Consider the following 15,331-nt stretch of genomic DNA (forward strand, 5'->3'; position numbering starts at 1 on the left):
CACCTTGCCCCCCATGGAATATCCTGAGCAGCCCCAGGAAGCCATATGGCCCCCAATTGGAAAACACAATTCTTACCAATTGAGCTAACTGGCAGTTTCCCACCTCTCAGGTCACCTGACCTGGTGTGTGTGTGTGTGCGTGTGTGCCAGCCATCTGATCTGAAGGAGGTGGCAACTGGAGAGAGACCTCTCTTTTGTGGTGCCCCACTTATGAAGTGCTCTTCTCTACGGAGGTGCCTCTGTTGCCAGTTACACTTTCCTTACGCTTTTAATTTTGTGTAACTGCATTAATTGCTGCTTTGATCCTGCTTGCTTCTTGTTTTTGTACGTTCTTCTTGTTTTTAGCTTGATTTTGGTGAGCTGGCCTGAAAATGTTTTTATGTTGAAGAGTGAGGCATAAGTTCACTAGAATGCATTATTTTTGTTTTAAAAAAAAGTACACTTGAATGAAAAATGATGCCTTTCAAGTGACAAGAGTGCCTGTTTGCCTGAAATTTTCCCATCTTTGTGCAGGCTTCATCTTCAGAAGACATGGGCAGGTGGATTGGTATTTTGCTGGCTGAAAGTGGCTCACCTGCAGATCCTGGCACTCTGCACTATGACTACATAGATGTGGATGTGACGGCAAGTGTCATTCAAGCCGCAAAACAGACCTTCTGGTAGGAGGAGCTAAACCAGTTAAGAACATTTTCAGGAACTCTAGGTTCTTTGTTGTTTTGATTCTGTGCTCAAAGAGATGTAAGGAGCAATCCTATAGGAAGATCCTCCTGGATGAGTGGGTTAGGGTTCAGTGGATCTCCGGCTGACCTAAGGAGTTCCTCGCTGAGCTGGGCTGTGTCAGATTAACTCCCTCACTGTCTGCTCAGCCAGAGATGGACCTCTGTATTTCCTCCATCCCAGATGACTAAAATAAGCTGGTGTAAACCCTTAAGAAGGGGTGTGAGGGCAAGAGTAGAGAGGAAGGCTCCTTACCCCGCTCCCCGGTCATGTAACCTGGCAACCAACTGGCAAAAAGGATGGTTAAAGGCTTGTTTTCCCTCTGCTAGGATTAGGCTGCTCAGACAGCCATAGTCTGGTTTAATTTAGACCACTGATACCAGATTCATCTGTGATAGCTTGAAGTTGTGAGTGGAAGCCGAAGGTATCCTTTTCTAATCCATCAAACAACTTAAGCCGCAGTCCTAAACACATTTGCCAAAAAGTAAATTCAGTTGAAGCCAGTGAGATTTACTTCTGAATGCAGTATCAGAGCATTGTGGTGTTAATTGTTAAACACTTGTGTTCACTCAAAATGCTTCACAAAAAACCTGCTGTGAATTAGGGCTGCAACCCAATCAAATCAATTCTAATTGATTAATAATGTTGAATAACCAATAAATTTGCATAAGGTTAAAAGCAGTATTTCTGAAGCAAGAAGCAAAGGAGGAAGTTTTTTTTTCAGATGGTGCTTGCCAACTGCAGTTTTATAAGATCTTTTATTAAATGTATGAGTATTATTTTTAAAATATTCTTCATGATAAATGGGAACATCGTTTAAAGTAAATTAAAAGTGTTGAATTGATCTAATCGATTAATTAAGTGTTGAAGCCCTACTGTCAACACAAACCCCCTTTAAATATCAAATGAAGTACTTCTTCCCTGTTGGTTAACATACCTATTATAGATGATAGCAGCCCCCCATGGCAGTTTTCAAGTGTTATCAGTGTTATTATGTGGAGGGCCAATCTGCAAAAATAGAGAAAGCTTTGGAAATCTTGAACCATTGCCAGATTTTTGAAAGAGAGGAGGGACCCACTGTCTCTTAGGACCAAGTTTTCATTAGTAATTCATAATTGGCATTTTACTAATGCTGTCTCAAGTTACTAATTTAATCAAAGCAACTTGTATATGCAGTATATCCATTAGCCCCCACACTTGCCTAAAACAGCATTGGGTTGCAATAATGATGATGATGATGATGATGATGCTACAGACAAGCCCTAAGGAAAGATCCACCTTTGTACAGTATAATCAAGAGCATGTTTATAACGATTCTTTCGAGTGAGATGAAGTCCATCTCTTCCCATTAATTCTCGTTTTGGAGCTACAAGTTGTGATGAAAACAGCTGAAGCCATTTGCTGACACCACTTGCAACAACATGCTTTCATTTCCAGAAAATACGTTCTTCTTCCTGAGAAACTTCCTACCACTGGGAAGATTTAAGAGTATCATTTCATTTCTTAAAACTTCAGCCTTATTCCTAAAATCTTGTAGTCATCTTTGGCCCTTTTCTTCAGAATTCTTCTTTCCATTGCTGTGGGGAGTACATAGCTATATTTCCTAACAATCAAATAATGTGTAGAGCAGCTGCTCTCCCGCCACCCCCCACCCAGTGCATTGCTAAATGATACATTCCTGGCTTACACTTCAGCCTGTGATACCATACTGGGTGTGTTTGTAATGAAAAACCCTTTGGTAGGCAGGGAGAAATGCAAGGAAGAATTTGAAGGGGGGGGGGGAGATGAAGGGTGAATCCTGCTTACTCCGTGTGTGTGCTTTCAGCATAAATTCTGTTCTGTTTTTGCTTTTGTTTTAGTTTTATGAACAGACGGGTTCTGTCTACTAATCCTTATCGAGGAAATGCTGCCAATGGCTATGCGTGTCCCAGCGGAATGGCACTTCATTATGACGATGTTCCTTGCATAAATGGATCAGTAAGAATTGATTTTTGTGTAGGTCAAATCATTTATGTGTGTTGAGCCCCCAAAGTCACTTGACTGAGTTTCATTGGGCATGATCCCAACAAACTGCTATGTCTCAAGTACAGATTCTTTGAAAGTAGGGCATATAGTTTTAATACTACATGCCCGTGTAAATCAACACAAATATATATACAGTTCAATAGTCCTCTATTAGCCAAAGCATTCATGCAACTCCCAGAGAAAAGTTCAAAGTTTGATCAGATCTGAACCTCACAAACTAAGAATGGAATGAGAATGATGCTGCTTTCTCCTTCATCCCCCTTCTCTTCTCCTGGCTGCAAAGGAGACTTCTTGACTTGTTAAACCATTTCCCCATTATATTCAAACTAGGAAACTGTGGTTTAAGTTCTGTGTACAAACCAGGATGAGATTCTAGTTTCTAGGAAGCTCTTAAACTGCAGTTTTATGCTTTGGACATAATGGAAACTGGTTTGACTTTGTCTCCACTGAAACAAACTGGTTTCTTGAGCAGCTTCTCTATGTATGAACCAGGCCACATCCTAGTATGGGGTAGCCAGATGCTTGCTATCTCATTTTCCTTGTGGTTTTGACCCACCAGCCAACTTCTGTATCATTATTATGTCATTGGCACTTGTGTTGTAGGTTCAATAAGGGCAGATATCATAATTGCTGGAATCATAGAGCTGGATTGAACTAAATAGTTGTGGTGGCAAGAGCAAGCGCAATGAATTTTCTCCCTCCTCCCCCCAGCCTGCCAAATTAGCTCTGGGGGTTCAGGAGAAACCGGGCCCCCTGAACAGTTCAAGGGGGGAGAAGAGGGGAGATCATTCCACCTGGCAAGCAAAACTACTTGTGCTGACTGAACAATCCTAACAGCATGATGCTGAATTTCTCCCATATTATGACCGTGTGGGAAATAAACCCAAGATGGCAACTCCATGATATCCCTTTCAGTAGAGCCTTGATGAACCTTACTGCAACCTCCAAAAGTAACTCAAGAACTGAGAGAATTATGAGGGCAGGCTGGTGTGGGGGACTCCCTGGTCCTCAATGGGGTAACTGTGCCCCTGAAGGACCAGGGGCACAGCCTGGGAGTCATTTTGGACTCACAGTTGTCCATGGAGGCGCAGGTCAGTTCTGTATCCAGAGCAGCTGTTTACCAGCTCCATCTGGTATGCAGGCTGAGACCCTACCTGCCCGCGGACTGTGTGTCCAGAGTAGCCCATGCTCTAGTTATCTCTCGCTTGGACTACTGCAATGCGCTCTACGTGGGGCTACCTTTGAAGGTGACCCGGAAACTACAACTAATCCAGAATGCAGCAGCTAGACTGGTGACTGGGAGCGGCCACCGAGATCATATAACACTGGTCTTGAAAGACCTGCATTGGCTCCCAGTACATTTCCAAGCACAATTCAAAGTGTTGGTGCTGATTTTTAAGCTCTAAATGGCCTCGGCCCAGTATACCTGAAGGAGCATCTCCACCCCCATCGTTCTGCCCGGACACTGAGGTCCAGCTCCAAGGGCCTTCTGGTGGTTCCCTCATTGCAAGAAGCCAAGTTACAGGGAACCAGTCAGAGGGCCTTCTCAGTAGTGGCGCCTGCCCTGTGAAACGCCCTCCCATCAGATGTCAAAGAGATATACAACTACCTGACATTTAGAAAACATCTGAAGGCAGCCCTGTTTAGGGAAACTTTTAATGTGTGACATTTTAATGTATTTTAATCTTTGCTGGAAGCCGCCCAGAGTGGCTGGGAAAACCCAGCCGGATGGGTGGGGTACAAATAAATTATTATTATTATTATTATCATTATTAAGCAGATCCTTATGGAGGCAATGCATGCTGAGAAGGGGATCTCAGAGATAACTTTCTAATGTTCTCCTCCCAATGCATGAAGTTTGTGTTAATTTACTAAGTATGTGTGTTTCAGTGGGAACCGGAAGATGACTTTCCTGCTTCTCGTGGCAGAAACATGAGAGAAGATGGGCTTTATGATAATATGGGCCTGTACGATAACTTGCCGTCTCCGAAAATCTTTGCACGCTACCCACCAGCAGACCGAAAAACCAATAGGTTATCTACTGACAAACTGTCCTCTAACCACTATAAATATCCTGTCTCATCCAATCTGTCTTCTGCTCAATCTGTCACTAATACCTCTGCTGTGGGGAGGGGATCTGTGTCACAGGTACTGCGCTGCTTAATTCTCTTAACCCAACTTTCTTTTGTGTATCTCTGAGATAATGCACTGGCACCAAATGCTTGGAATTTAAACAAGGCTGCATGCTGCGTTGCCACTTGTGTTGTTAATGGTCACATAAAAATGCGTAATATTTTTTGGAGGGTGGAAGAATCACTGAAATAAAACACAAGCCCATCAACCCATGCTGTGCTACTAGGGGATTCTCTTCATTGGGTTAGTCTAGGTCAGAGCTGCCAAACCACTGACCCTCCAGATGTCATTGTTCTACAAGTCCCACTAACCATGCTGGGAATTTGGAATCTTAACAAGATCTGAAGGGCCATAGGTTGTTCACGCCTGGGCTAGATTTTCAAAGTAGAGCATGCACATGCACGCACACATTTACACACAGGTGTTGGCAGTACTGTACTGACAGTTGAGAGTGCAGAAACCACATGTAATTCATACTGTCTGAGCCTTTCCACTCTGTTTTATAGGAGGCATCCTTCAGTTCTACAAGAAAACTAATCTTGAATATGAAAGTTAAATTTTGAATCTGTATGTGTGCCCCATTCTATGCCCCATTCTCTTTTCAAATTCTTTCTGGGGTGTTATTCTTTCAGAAGCTCTAAACAGTCTGTCCACCCTGTGCACGGTGGGCATTTTCAGATTAAAAAATGAGCTGGTGAAAACCTTCACAAGCCGTTGGGCAGGATGTTGTTGTTGGCAAGGTGGTAACAGCCTAGTGGCAAGGTCACCACTTTCTCTATATTGGAATATATTTGAACTGTGGAGCATCTTCTTCTTTTTAAATGCTTTGGTAGCCTGTCAGCTAAGCTGCTCATCTGAATCCACCCCAAGGTGTTTCCTGAGCTATTTCAGTTGCTTTTGTTTTTGACCCCTGGGTATAGGGTGGTACATACATTCAAATAATAATAATAATATAATAATAATTTGCTCATTGCAAACAGCTGAAAGCCTGTAAATGTTGATAGTAAGCCTGCTTTGCAATAGGGGCTGAATAATTTTGATAGCAACTGTACATGTTCCCCAAGTTTGAAATTGTTATATGTAAAACAGCTTTGAGGTAGAAAAGTCAGAATCCAGCAGTATAGTTACTTTTGAAGTCAGGCAGCAGATTTAGTGCTGTAATTCTGCTTTTTGAATGCAGATTTGAAAATTGACTTCCTTTTGTGTGTGTGTGTGGAGGTAAAGTTTCACACTGACCTGATTCATGCTTCACTTCAAGCCATAGCAAAAGGGGGCAAGCAATTCTGCTCAAGAGAACCCCCCCCCCAAAAAAAACTTCCCTCCCCTCACTACTTTCTCCAGTGTGCTGAGGAATACACCAGCACTCACTGTTTGTTTCTCTTTCAACAAACCATGATGGTAAGCCAAAGTTTGTTTCTGGCTTACCTTGGTAATTTGTTAGGCGAGACGTGAACCACAAATGCTGCTTTATACAAAACAGCAAGCCAGAACTCGTGCTTTGTTTCCTTCCCAGGTTCCTGAAGAGCGGGACTAAGTGTGGTCTTCTGAGCAGCATGCACTAGTATGCTGCTCATTTAATTTAAGATGGTTTAATGCATGGGTGGGGAACCTTTTTGACTCCGCAGGCCAGATTTTATCAGGATTAGCCTCTTGGGGCCAACTTTGACAAGTGATTTGGTGCTGTGAATTTGGGGCTTCAAAGCACCTTGTAGTGCCCTGCTAAAATGGAGGAAGGAACATTAGTTTGAACAGTGGGGTTCAATGCAACCCCCATCCTGATTGTGAAGTGGGTTGTGTCAAACCGAGCAGGATTTAGCCCCTCCCCCAATTGTCAGCTGATGAGCTGGATTGGCTGTGTGTGCCAGTTACCTGCGGGGAGCTAGTGCATGTAGCCAGTATAGAATGGAACCCCACCCTTGTCTCCCTGCAATTGATGTGAAGTCAGCTGACTGACTGGTGGGTGTGGTTTTGAAAAAATGGGCTTGCAGGTACATTTGGAACCCTTGGCATGCCAAGATTGGCCGATGCGCTACAGGTTCCCCACACCTGTGGGGTACAAAGTAGAACTCCATTATATATATTCTTACAGCTTTAATAGTGGCCCAATGATTTAATATTTTGTAATTGGAATGAATTCTGCTAACATTAGCCTCTGGACTGATGCGCCTGCCTGCGATTAATTAGCAACATAGATCCCTGCAAAACCATGTGGCACATTCTGAATGGTTCCTCAAAATTTTGAATAGTCACCTGTAGCCTATGGCTTAAGAAATGTACAGTCTCACTGTTGTGTGCTGCTCAGTAAGAAAGTAGGTGCTTTTTGTTTTATCTTTCTTGCTTTAGAACAGAGATCGGCAACCCAGAGATCCAGCCCACGGAGGCCGTTAATCGGCACACAAGCCATTCAGTCACCGAGCCGCCCGCTTGGCAAGTCCCCCACTCGCTGCGCTAAACCGGCACAGCACAGTGCGAGGACTTGCCAAATGGTGCCAGAAACCACGTCTGCGCAGGCGCGATTTTCAGCTTCCAGGCATGCGTAGAAACGGTTTTCGGCGCCCCGGACATGTGCAGCACGGCGCTGGAAATCACTTCTGTGCATGTCCGGCCCGTGGACAATCGTCTGTTGGAATGATCCAGCCCATGGCCAGAAAACTTTGCCGCCGCCTGCTTTAGAAGAAGGATCCTTCCCAGCTGACCTAGTTTTTTAAACTTGTAACTTGCTTTCAAATGGGCAGCTTGGGACAGTTTTGAGGCTTTGTTCTAGGAAAAGTGTAAACCCTGTAATTGAATAATTACTGCTAAATATATATTTAATTACTAAACACATATTTTTTCTATCAGTTTAAAGGAAAGAAGGCTTCTACAGCTACAAATGGAATAATGGGGAAAGGAAGAACATTAAACAACCCACAAAAGAAATCAGAATCTGCTTCAAATGTGAAACGCAGCAATTCTAGTGAGTGTTTCCTATTTAAGGAAAGAAAAATCCACTTTTTCAATAAGTCAAAATATTTTTAATCAATTAATTGATTTATCAGCTACATAGAATCATAGAGTTGGAAGGGACACCAAGGGTCATTAGTCCCACCCCCCGCAATGCAGGAATCTCAGTTAAAGCATCCTTGACAGATGGCCATCCAACCTCTGCTTAGAAACCTCCAAGGTTCAAAAACCTCCGCCACCTCTCTTGGGAGTCTGTTCCACTGCTGAACAGCTCTTACTGTCAGAAAGCTTTTCCCGAATGCTTGGTTGGAATCTCCTTTCTTGCAACTTGAAGCCATTGGTTTGTGTCCTCCCCTCCAGAGCAGAAGAAAACAAGAATGCTCCCTCCTCCATGTGACAGCCCTTAAGATATTTGAAGATGGCTACTCAGTCTCCTCTTTTCCAGGCAAAACATACCCAACTCCTTCAAGTGCTCCTCATAAGGCTTACTTTCCAGACCCTGAATCATTTTAGTTGCCCTCCTCTGTTCCAGCTTGTCAACATCCTGCTTAAATTGTGGTGCCCAAAATTGGACCACACAGTATTCCAAGTGTGGTCTGATCAAGGCAGAATACAGTGGTACCTCTGGTTAAGAACTTAATTCATTCCGGAGGTCCGTTCTTAACCTGAAACTGTTCTTAACCTGAAGCACCACTTTAGCTAATGGGGCTTCCCGCTGCCGCCACGTTGCCGGAGCACGATTTCTGTTCTCATCCTGAAGCAAAGTTCTTAACCCGAGGTACTATTTCTGGGTTAGTGGAGTTTGTAACCTGAAGCGTTTGTAACCTGAAGTGTTTGTAACCCGAGGTACCACTGTAGAGGGGTTCTATTACTTCCCTTGATCTGGACACTAGACATTGATGCAGCCTAGAACAGCATCCGCCTTTTTTGCTGTTGCATCACACTGTTGACTCATGTTAAGCTTGTGGTCCACCAAGACCCCTAGATCCTTTTCACATGTACTGCTAGTAAACCAGATGTCCCCCACCCTATATTGAAATCCATTTTGTTAGTTTGTGCCCAGTTCTCCAATCTGTTAGCGTCATGTTGAATTCTGATTCTGTCTTCTGTGGTATTAGCTACCCCTCCCAGTTTGGTGTCATCTGCAAATTTGATGAGCATCCCCTCAATTACTTCATCCAAATCATTTATAAAGACGTTGAAGAAAAACAGGCCCAGGACAGAACCCTGCGGCACCCCACTTGACACTTTTTTCCAGGGTGATGAGGAACCATTAATGAGTACACTTTGGGTTTGGTCTGTCGACCAGCTACAAATCCATCTAACAGCTGCCTTGTTCAATCCACATTTTACCAGTTTCATCCTGAGAAAATCATGGGGGACTTTGTCAAAAGCCTTACTGAAATCAAGATACACTATGTCCACAGCATTTTCCTAATCCACCTTAGTAATCACAGCTTTCTTTTCTAAATGCTCACAGACTGACTGTTGAATTATCTGTTCAAGGACCTTTCCTAGTATTGATGTGAAGCTCACTGGTCAGTAGTTTCCTGGGTCTTCTCCCCCCCCCTTTTTGAAGATGGGGACAACATTAGCCTGCCTCCAGTCTGTAGGGACCTCAACTCTTCTCCAATAATTCTCAAATATACAGTGGTACCTCGACTTCCGTTCTGTGGCGCTCTTCGTAAGTCAAATCCTTCGTAAGTCGAAGTGTCCATTTTGCGCAAGCGCAAAGCGCAACTTTGCACTTTGTGCAAGCACAGCCCGTGCGCGCCGCTTCTGTGCATGCACAGCGAAAATACTTCTGGGTTAGCGGACTCCGTAAGTCGAAACCTTCGTAAGTCGAGGCATTTGTAAGTCGAGGTACCACTGTAATAGACAAAGGCTCTGAAATTACATCTGCCAGCTCCTTTGGATACAGCTCATCAGGCCCTGGAGATGTGCATTCATTTAAATTCATTTAAAGTATCTAGGTGTTCCCTTACTACCTCTTTTCCTATCTTGGGCCTTAGCTCCCTCCTTACATCATTTATTCTGTTATCACAATGTTGAGCGTCACTTTCCTTTTGGGTGAAGACAGAGGCAAAGTAGGTGTTGAGTAGTTCTTCTTCCCCACACATAGGACCTACCACTTGCTTGTTCTTCCTCTTACTTTGGACATAGCCGAAGGGGATTTCCAATTACTAGTTAATAATTGAACAACTAGGAAACTTAATTAAACTCTCATCTTCCTTTCTCAGTCTTCCTGTTCATTACTCAAGAATTTTGGAACCATTCTGGATTTCCTTTACATGTAACTTTGCTGGCATGTTTGCCACAGCCTTCCTGACTGCTCTTGCTTTGGTCCAAGTATTTAAACCCGCATAGGTTTGATTCCTGGTGTGTTTTACAAACCATACAAGTGACGGACCTCCCAAGGCTGCAGGTGTCATGTGTGGTTTGTAAACATGCCGGGAACCTAAAACAAATGTGCTGAAAGGTTTACACCCCTGGACCACAGTTGGCATGGTTACAGCAACCACACTGGGAAAGAGATGTGACAAGCAGAGAGATCTTGGAATACGGTTCAGAGATTTGGGGGTTATGTTTGAGAAAGGATTTGTATGCCTTGGAAAACAGCCACATCTACTGGATGGCTGTTAGAATGTCTGTGTTGGGACATACTTTTTTGATTAATAAGAACCTGGGGAGTTGCCTTATACTGAGTCAAGACCCTTCATCCATTTAGCTCAGTATTGTCTACGTGGCAGCGGCTCTCTAGGGCAGTGTTTCCCGAACTTGGGCTTTCAGCTGTTGTTGGACTGCAACTCTTGCCATCCCTACCCAGCAGTAGCAGTTGTCAGGATTGATGGGCATTGTAGTTCAACAGCAGCTGGAGACCCCAAGTTTGAGAAATGCTGCATATTCCTAGCATAACCTGGAGGTGCCAGGGAGTGGCCCTTAGCTCTTCTAAATGCAAAGCAGATACTTAACCACTGAGCCAAGGCCCTGCCCCCCAATATAAGAAGGTAAGATTAATAGCATTCCTGCTCTCAGATGTCTAATAGTTAACCTGTATGTGTAGGTGCTGAACAGTACAAATATGGAAAGAACCGTGTTGAAGCAGATGCAAAGAGGTTACAGACCAAGGAGGAGGAGCTGTTGAGGAGAAGAGAAACACTGAGGAATCGCCTGGCTCAGCTTCGGAAGGAAAGGAAAGACCTTAGAGCAGCCCTGGAAGCGAATGCCGGTATGCTGGGTGTTTGATCTTCTTAGACCATTGTATGACCAGAATCTCAGGAAAGATACTTCCAGTAGCAGGAGAAGGCATATAACTAGTTGGTTGGTTAGTCTTTTCCCACAACAGAATGTTCCAAAGCAATATGCAGAAATAAAATAGGATAAAAATGCATAAAACACATTAAACACAATCAGAAATATTATCATTGGTGCTTCCTAAATGATCAATAAAGGAGTCATAGCGGTAATAGCACCAGGACAGAGATGTAAACGCAACTGGATATTACAAAGGAGGAAGAAACCCAAGATTGTATCTCGTTAAATTGCAGTAAGTCTTATGCCTCCGTCTTGAAGTTGCTTGCAGGCTTGTGGCCTCATTGAGTAACTGGGAATGTACAAATCTGCCCCTTCCTCAGATATCACTCACCTTGCCTCTGAATTTCAGGTAGGAAAACCCTAATTATCCTTGAAGATAAACTAAAGAAGTTGGAAGAGGAGTGTAAGTTGAAAGAGTCTGAGCGTGTTACTCTGGAACTAGAGCTGACAGAGGTGAAAGAGAACCTGAAGAAAGCCTTGGCTGGTGGCATCACATTGGGACTGGCAATTGAGCCTAAATCAGGAACCTCAACTGCACAGGTACTTCCATGTGCAGTCAGTGGAACACACCCAGGGGGTCAGTGGCCCCATCCCTTGCCTCCTCCAAACTATTTTTTTGTCATTTTTGCATGGTAATATCACAAATTTTATAGTCTGTTCTAGCGCTGTGCAATTTTTCAGTGTATTGGCCCAGACCGGTTTTGAAATCACACTGCAATAACGATTTTGACCCGGCAATACGCAGCAATATATCGCTCCTCACACGAGGGAGAGCAGAGCAGCCAATTTCAAGGCACCACCATATCGCACAATGATCTCACCTGACACACTGCTGATCTGAGCTGCCTTCCCTCAAGCTGATGGAGAACAGGGCAGTGGCGGAGCTTCATGCACAGGGGGGCAGAGAGCAGGTGGGGGCGGGATGTGTTGCCTGTGGCGGCGGGGCGCCCAGCGTGGGCAGGGGAGCAGCCGCGATGGAACCCCACCAGGATCGGGCTGCCAGGGGCAGTGCACTCCCCCCTGCACCCCTCTTCCTCCACCAGTGGAACAGGGCAGCTGTTCAAGGCACCTTCTCCTGGCACTGAGGCAGAGCAGCTTTTCTCAGTCAGCAGGAAAGCAGGACGCACGCATCTTCGCTGGCTGCCTTGCTGACAGGGGGCTTATGCACCCCCCCCTCCCCATCTCCTCCCACTCAAACCATGCAGTGGAGGTGACTCCCCTTCCTCGCCTCCCCCCACCCAAAGATCTCCATGGCTGCTTCTTCCCTCATCCTCATGCCTGATCTCCAATTTCAGACATCGTGATAAATCGGAATATTGCGATGTTTAGCTGCTGATGTATCACAGTGTTGAAAACCAGCTATCGCTTAGCCCTAGTTTGTTTTTAGCATACCTAAAATCCTTTGCTTATTAGGGGCTAGCCAACATTTTGTTCAAAAAATTGCTTTGCAGAGATAACTACCATAGAGTTATGTTTTTGTAACTCAAGAAAATCTTTAATTAAAAAAATAAGGAACTGTAAAAAACATAACTATCCTAGAGTTATCAAAAAATTTGAAAGTAGGGGATCAGTGCTTGACTTTTGAAAACTAGGGGCCCTCAGTAATTACCTAATTGGGAACCACTTCATTAAAGTACTGGTCTTATTACCAGATAAAGGCAATTAGTAAACCATCTCAGATCAGTCACACTCTGTAGTCCCATCTATACATTTTGGAAAGTTGTTTGCTCATGGTCCACTTGCACACCTCTTAAACTATTGCATCCTAAATTTGCAGAATGGTTCCTGAGATCAAGGAGCAGGTTTTGATAGCTGTCATGATTTCAAATGGTTTTGTATTCTTACAGTCTCCAGTTCTAAAGCATCGGACCCTGGAGAATTCACCAATCTCCAGCTGTGATACAAGTGATACGGAATGTTCTGTGCCTGTGAACAGTGCTGTAGTCCTGAAAAGGCATTCTTCCGCAAGCACTTCTCCATGCAGAGGCCATGTGCTTCAGAAGGCAAAGGTGAGATCTGCCTCAGCGTCCGATGTTACTCTGCCAATATTTACAGGCTTGGCTTATTTGCTTTTTGCCCACGCTAGAGGAGCCGGTTTTCTGTCTCACTTTGGTTCTGAAAGGGTTGCCACTGTTCAGAAAAGAAAAAAGTTAACGGTTATCTTGTCTTCTAAGGCTGTGATTGCTCTTTTAGTTCACACTGAAGGGAAGAAGGGTTGGACATTTTCAGGTCCTCTTCAGTTTCCTATAATACACTCCTTGTATTTTGCTTTAAGAGCTGAAACTTTGTTAAATTATTGTATTTCGCACGGCTTACAAGAATGAGGACTCATCCAGACTTGCTCTTGCCCTGCCGCTTTCCCCAGGGAGACCTGATCTTTGATGCTGAATTGGAGCAAATTTCAGTTTGGTTTTCTACAGATTGATGCCTGTCCCTATTTATCGTTACAGAGTGGGGTTTTTTGGTGAAAGCAGCGGGGCAAGGGCAAAACCACTCAGCCCTCTGCTTAGGAAGTGTGGGACAAGCAGAAATCCACACAAACCCATCCTTTCTAGGCTTGGGCCAAGCAGAAGTGCTGATGAGCCCTACGTTTTTGAAATACTTAGTCATATATACTTGGTTGTTCTCAGTCACTGATTGCATACGTTTCCCTGTTTATCCTAATATATTTTTCATTTTCTGGATGATGAGAAAAAAGTACTTTCTAAATTTTATCTATCTGGTGTGACCTCACTATTTTAATGTTGATATACGGGAGGTCAAATTACTCAACTGAAACAAAACTGAAAATTGGCTCTACTTTGGTTTTATATAATTGGGATTAGCATTCATTCCTGTCAAAGGCCTGCATTTTTCTTACTGGACTCTTGTGCTTGGTATTGTATAGAATTCACTTCCTGAGCCAGGGGTTTATTTATTTTTTAAAGGAATTTACACTGGCAAGGAAATAACTTTAAAAGGGCACTTTTAACCATGCAAAAACTTCCATTAAACTTCCATCTAATTACATACCCTGTTTCTCATATTTTAAGACATACCCATAAAATAAGCCATAGCAGGATTTTTAAGCATTCAAGGAATATAAGCCATACCCCGAAAATAAGACATAGTGATAGGCGCAGCAGCAATGCCGGACGCGGCAGGAGGAGGAGGAAAAAAATAAGACATCCCTTGAAAATAAGCCATAGTGTTTTTTTTGAGGAATAAATAAATATAAGACATGTCTTATAATATGAGAAACACGGTAATAAATATGATAAATGTATTTTCACTTTAAACATGATTTAAAGAAATTAGCAGCAATCATCTCTACCAACTCTTGTACCACTAGCAAGTGGAACAGTCCCATTCTCAGAGTTCTGTTTTCGCTTCCTCTGTATTCTTGCCACTGTTCACAGGAGACATACACACTTTTCCTCACTTTTAACAGCCTCATAATTTCAGTTGTAGGTTCCGCCCCCCCCAAACCCCCCCCACCAAACTTCACATCAAGACTTGTGCCTGGATAACAACCGACTCCCTCCTTTTTCATTGGTTGCCTGTTTTGTACTGCACTGCAGTCCAGTTTCCAGTATATCTTTTTTCTGATGCTGTGATTCACATTTTTGTTACAAAGAAATGCTTTGCCCAGTAGTTGGTGGTGGGTGCAGGAGACCCAAGTGGGACATTATCTCAGTCGCAGAGATGATGCAGTCTTCTTGGGACACTTCAGTTTTCTTCATGCTGTCATGTGAGAAATGGACATCTTGAACAAGCCTAGTATTTCAGATAAAATCCACACACAGTTTTGATTTTAAAAGGGGGAATTTTGCTTACACCTTAGGGTGCACCCTTCCTTAAGGAGATTCTCATTTGTGATCTGGTCCTAGTCGGTCGTTACTTCCATTCTTCTGGCTGGAAGCCAAGCTTTAAAAGGCCCTGAGCCTCCGTCTCCTATCCCAGAGGTAGGAAGGAAACTGGGCTGGATTGGAAGGGCTCTTCCACCACTACAGTCCTGCTCTATCAAGTTCACATATACTCCGCCAACAGGCCCTTAGTTGCAGTAACTTCTTGAAATCGTATAGCCACATGACCACAGCAGAAAGCCTTTGGTGTCTTATTCCAGCAGTGGACAGGGTCAGATATACAAAGATCACAGGATGTTAAATAGTACAATTATTTTTTCAAGTCAGTAAGAATTTTAGGTTGTAGAATTTCT

General features: G+C 43.7%; 1 protein-coding gene across 12 annotated transcripts in view; it reads left to right on the forward strand.

Moving 5' to 3' along the window:
- AFAP1 (actin filament associated protein 1) overlaps positions 1–15,331 on the forward strand; it is a 54,691-nt gene that overhangs the window by 32,727 nt on the left and 6,633 nt on the right. For 5 of the 12 annotated variants that reach the window (XR_015951595.1, XM_035103424.3, XM_035103429.3 and 2 more), the window contains exons 11-17: positions 514–659; positions 2,577–2,712; positions 4,633–4,890; positions 7,717–7,831; positions 10,883–11,047; positions 11,483–11,673; positions 12,981–13,142. Coding sequence is in view for 9 of the 12 variants with exons in the window: in XM_035103424.3 (XP_034959315.2) it covers positions 514–659; positions 2,577–2,712; positions 4,633–4,890; positions 7,717–7,831; positions 10,883–11,047; positions 11,483–11,673; positions 12,981–13,142 (1,173 nt within the window). In the remaining 3 variants the exon portion in view is untranslated. The remainder of the gene's footprint in view (positions 1–513; positions 660–2,576; positions 2,713–4,632; positions 4,891–7,716; positions 7,832–10,882; positions 11,048–11,482; positions 11,674–12,980; positions 13,143–15,331) is intronic. The other 7 variants (XR_015951596.1, XM_035103428.3, XM_088675954.1 and 4 more) reach the window with 3 other exon arrangements.

Source organism: Zootoca vivipara, chromosome 8 (assembly GCF_965207765.1).
Source record: "Zootoca vivipara chromosome 8, rZooViv2.hap1.1, whole genome shotgun sequence".
Classification (NCBI taxonomy): domain Eukaryota; kingdom Metazoa; phylum Chordata; class Lepidosauria; order Squamata; family Lacertidae; genus Zootoca; species Zootoca vivipara.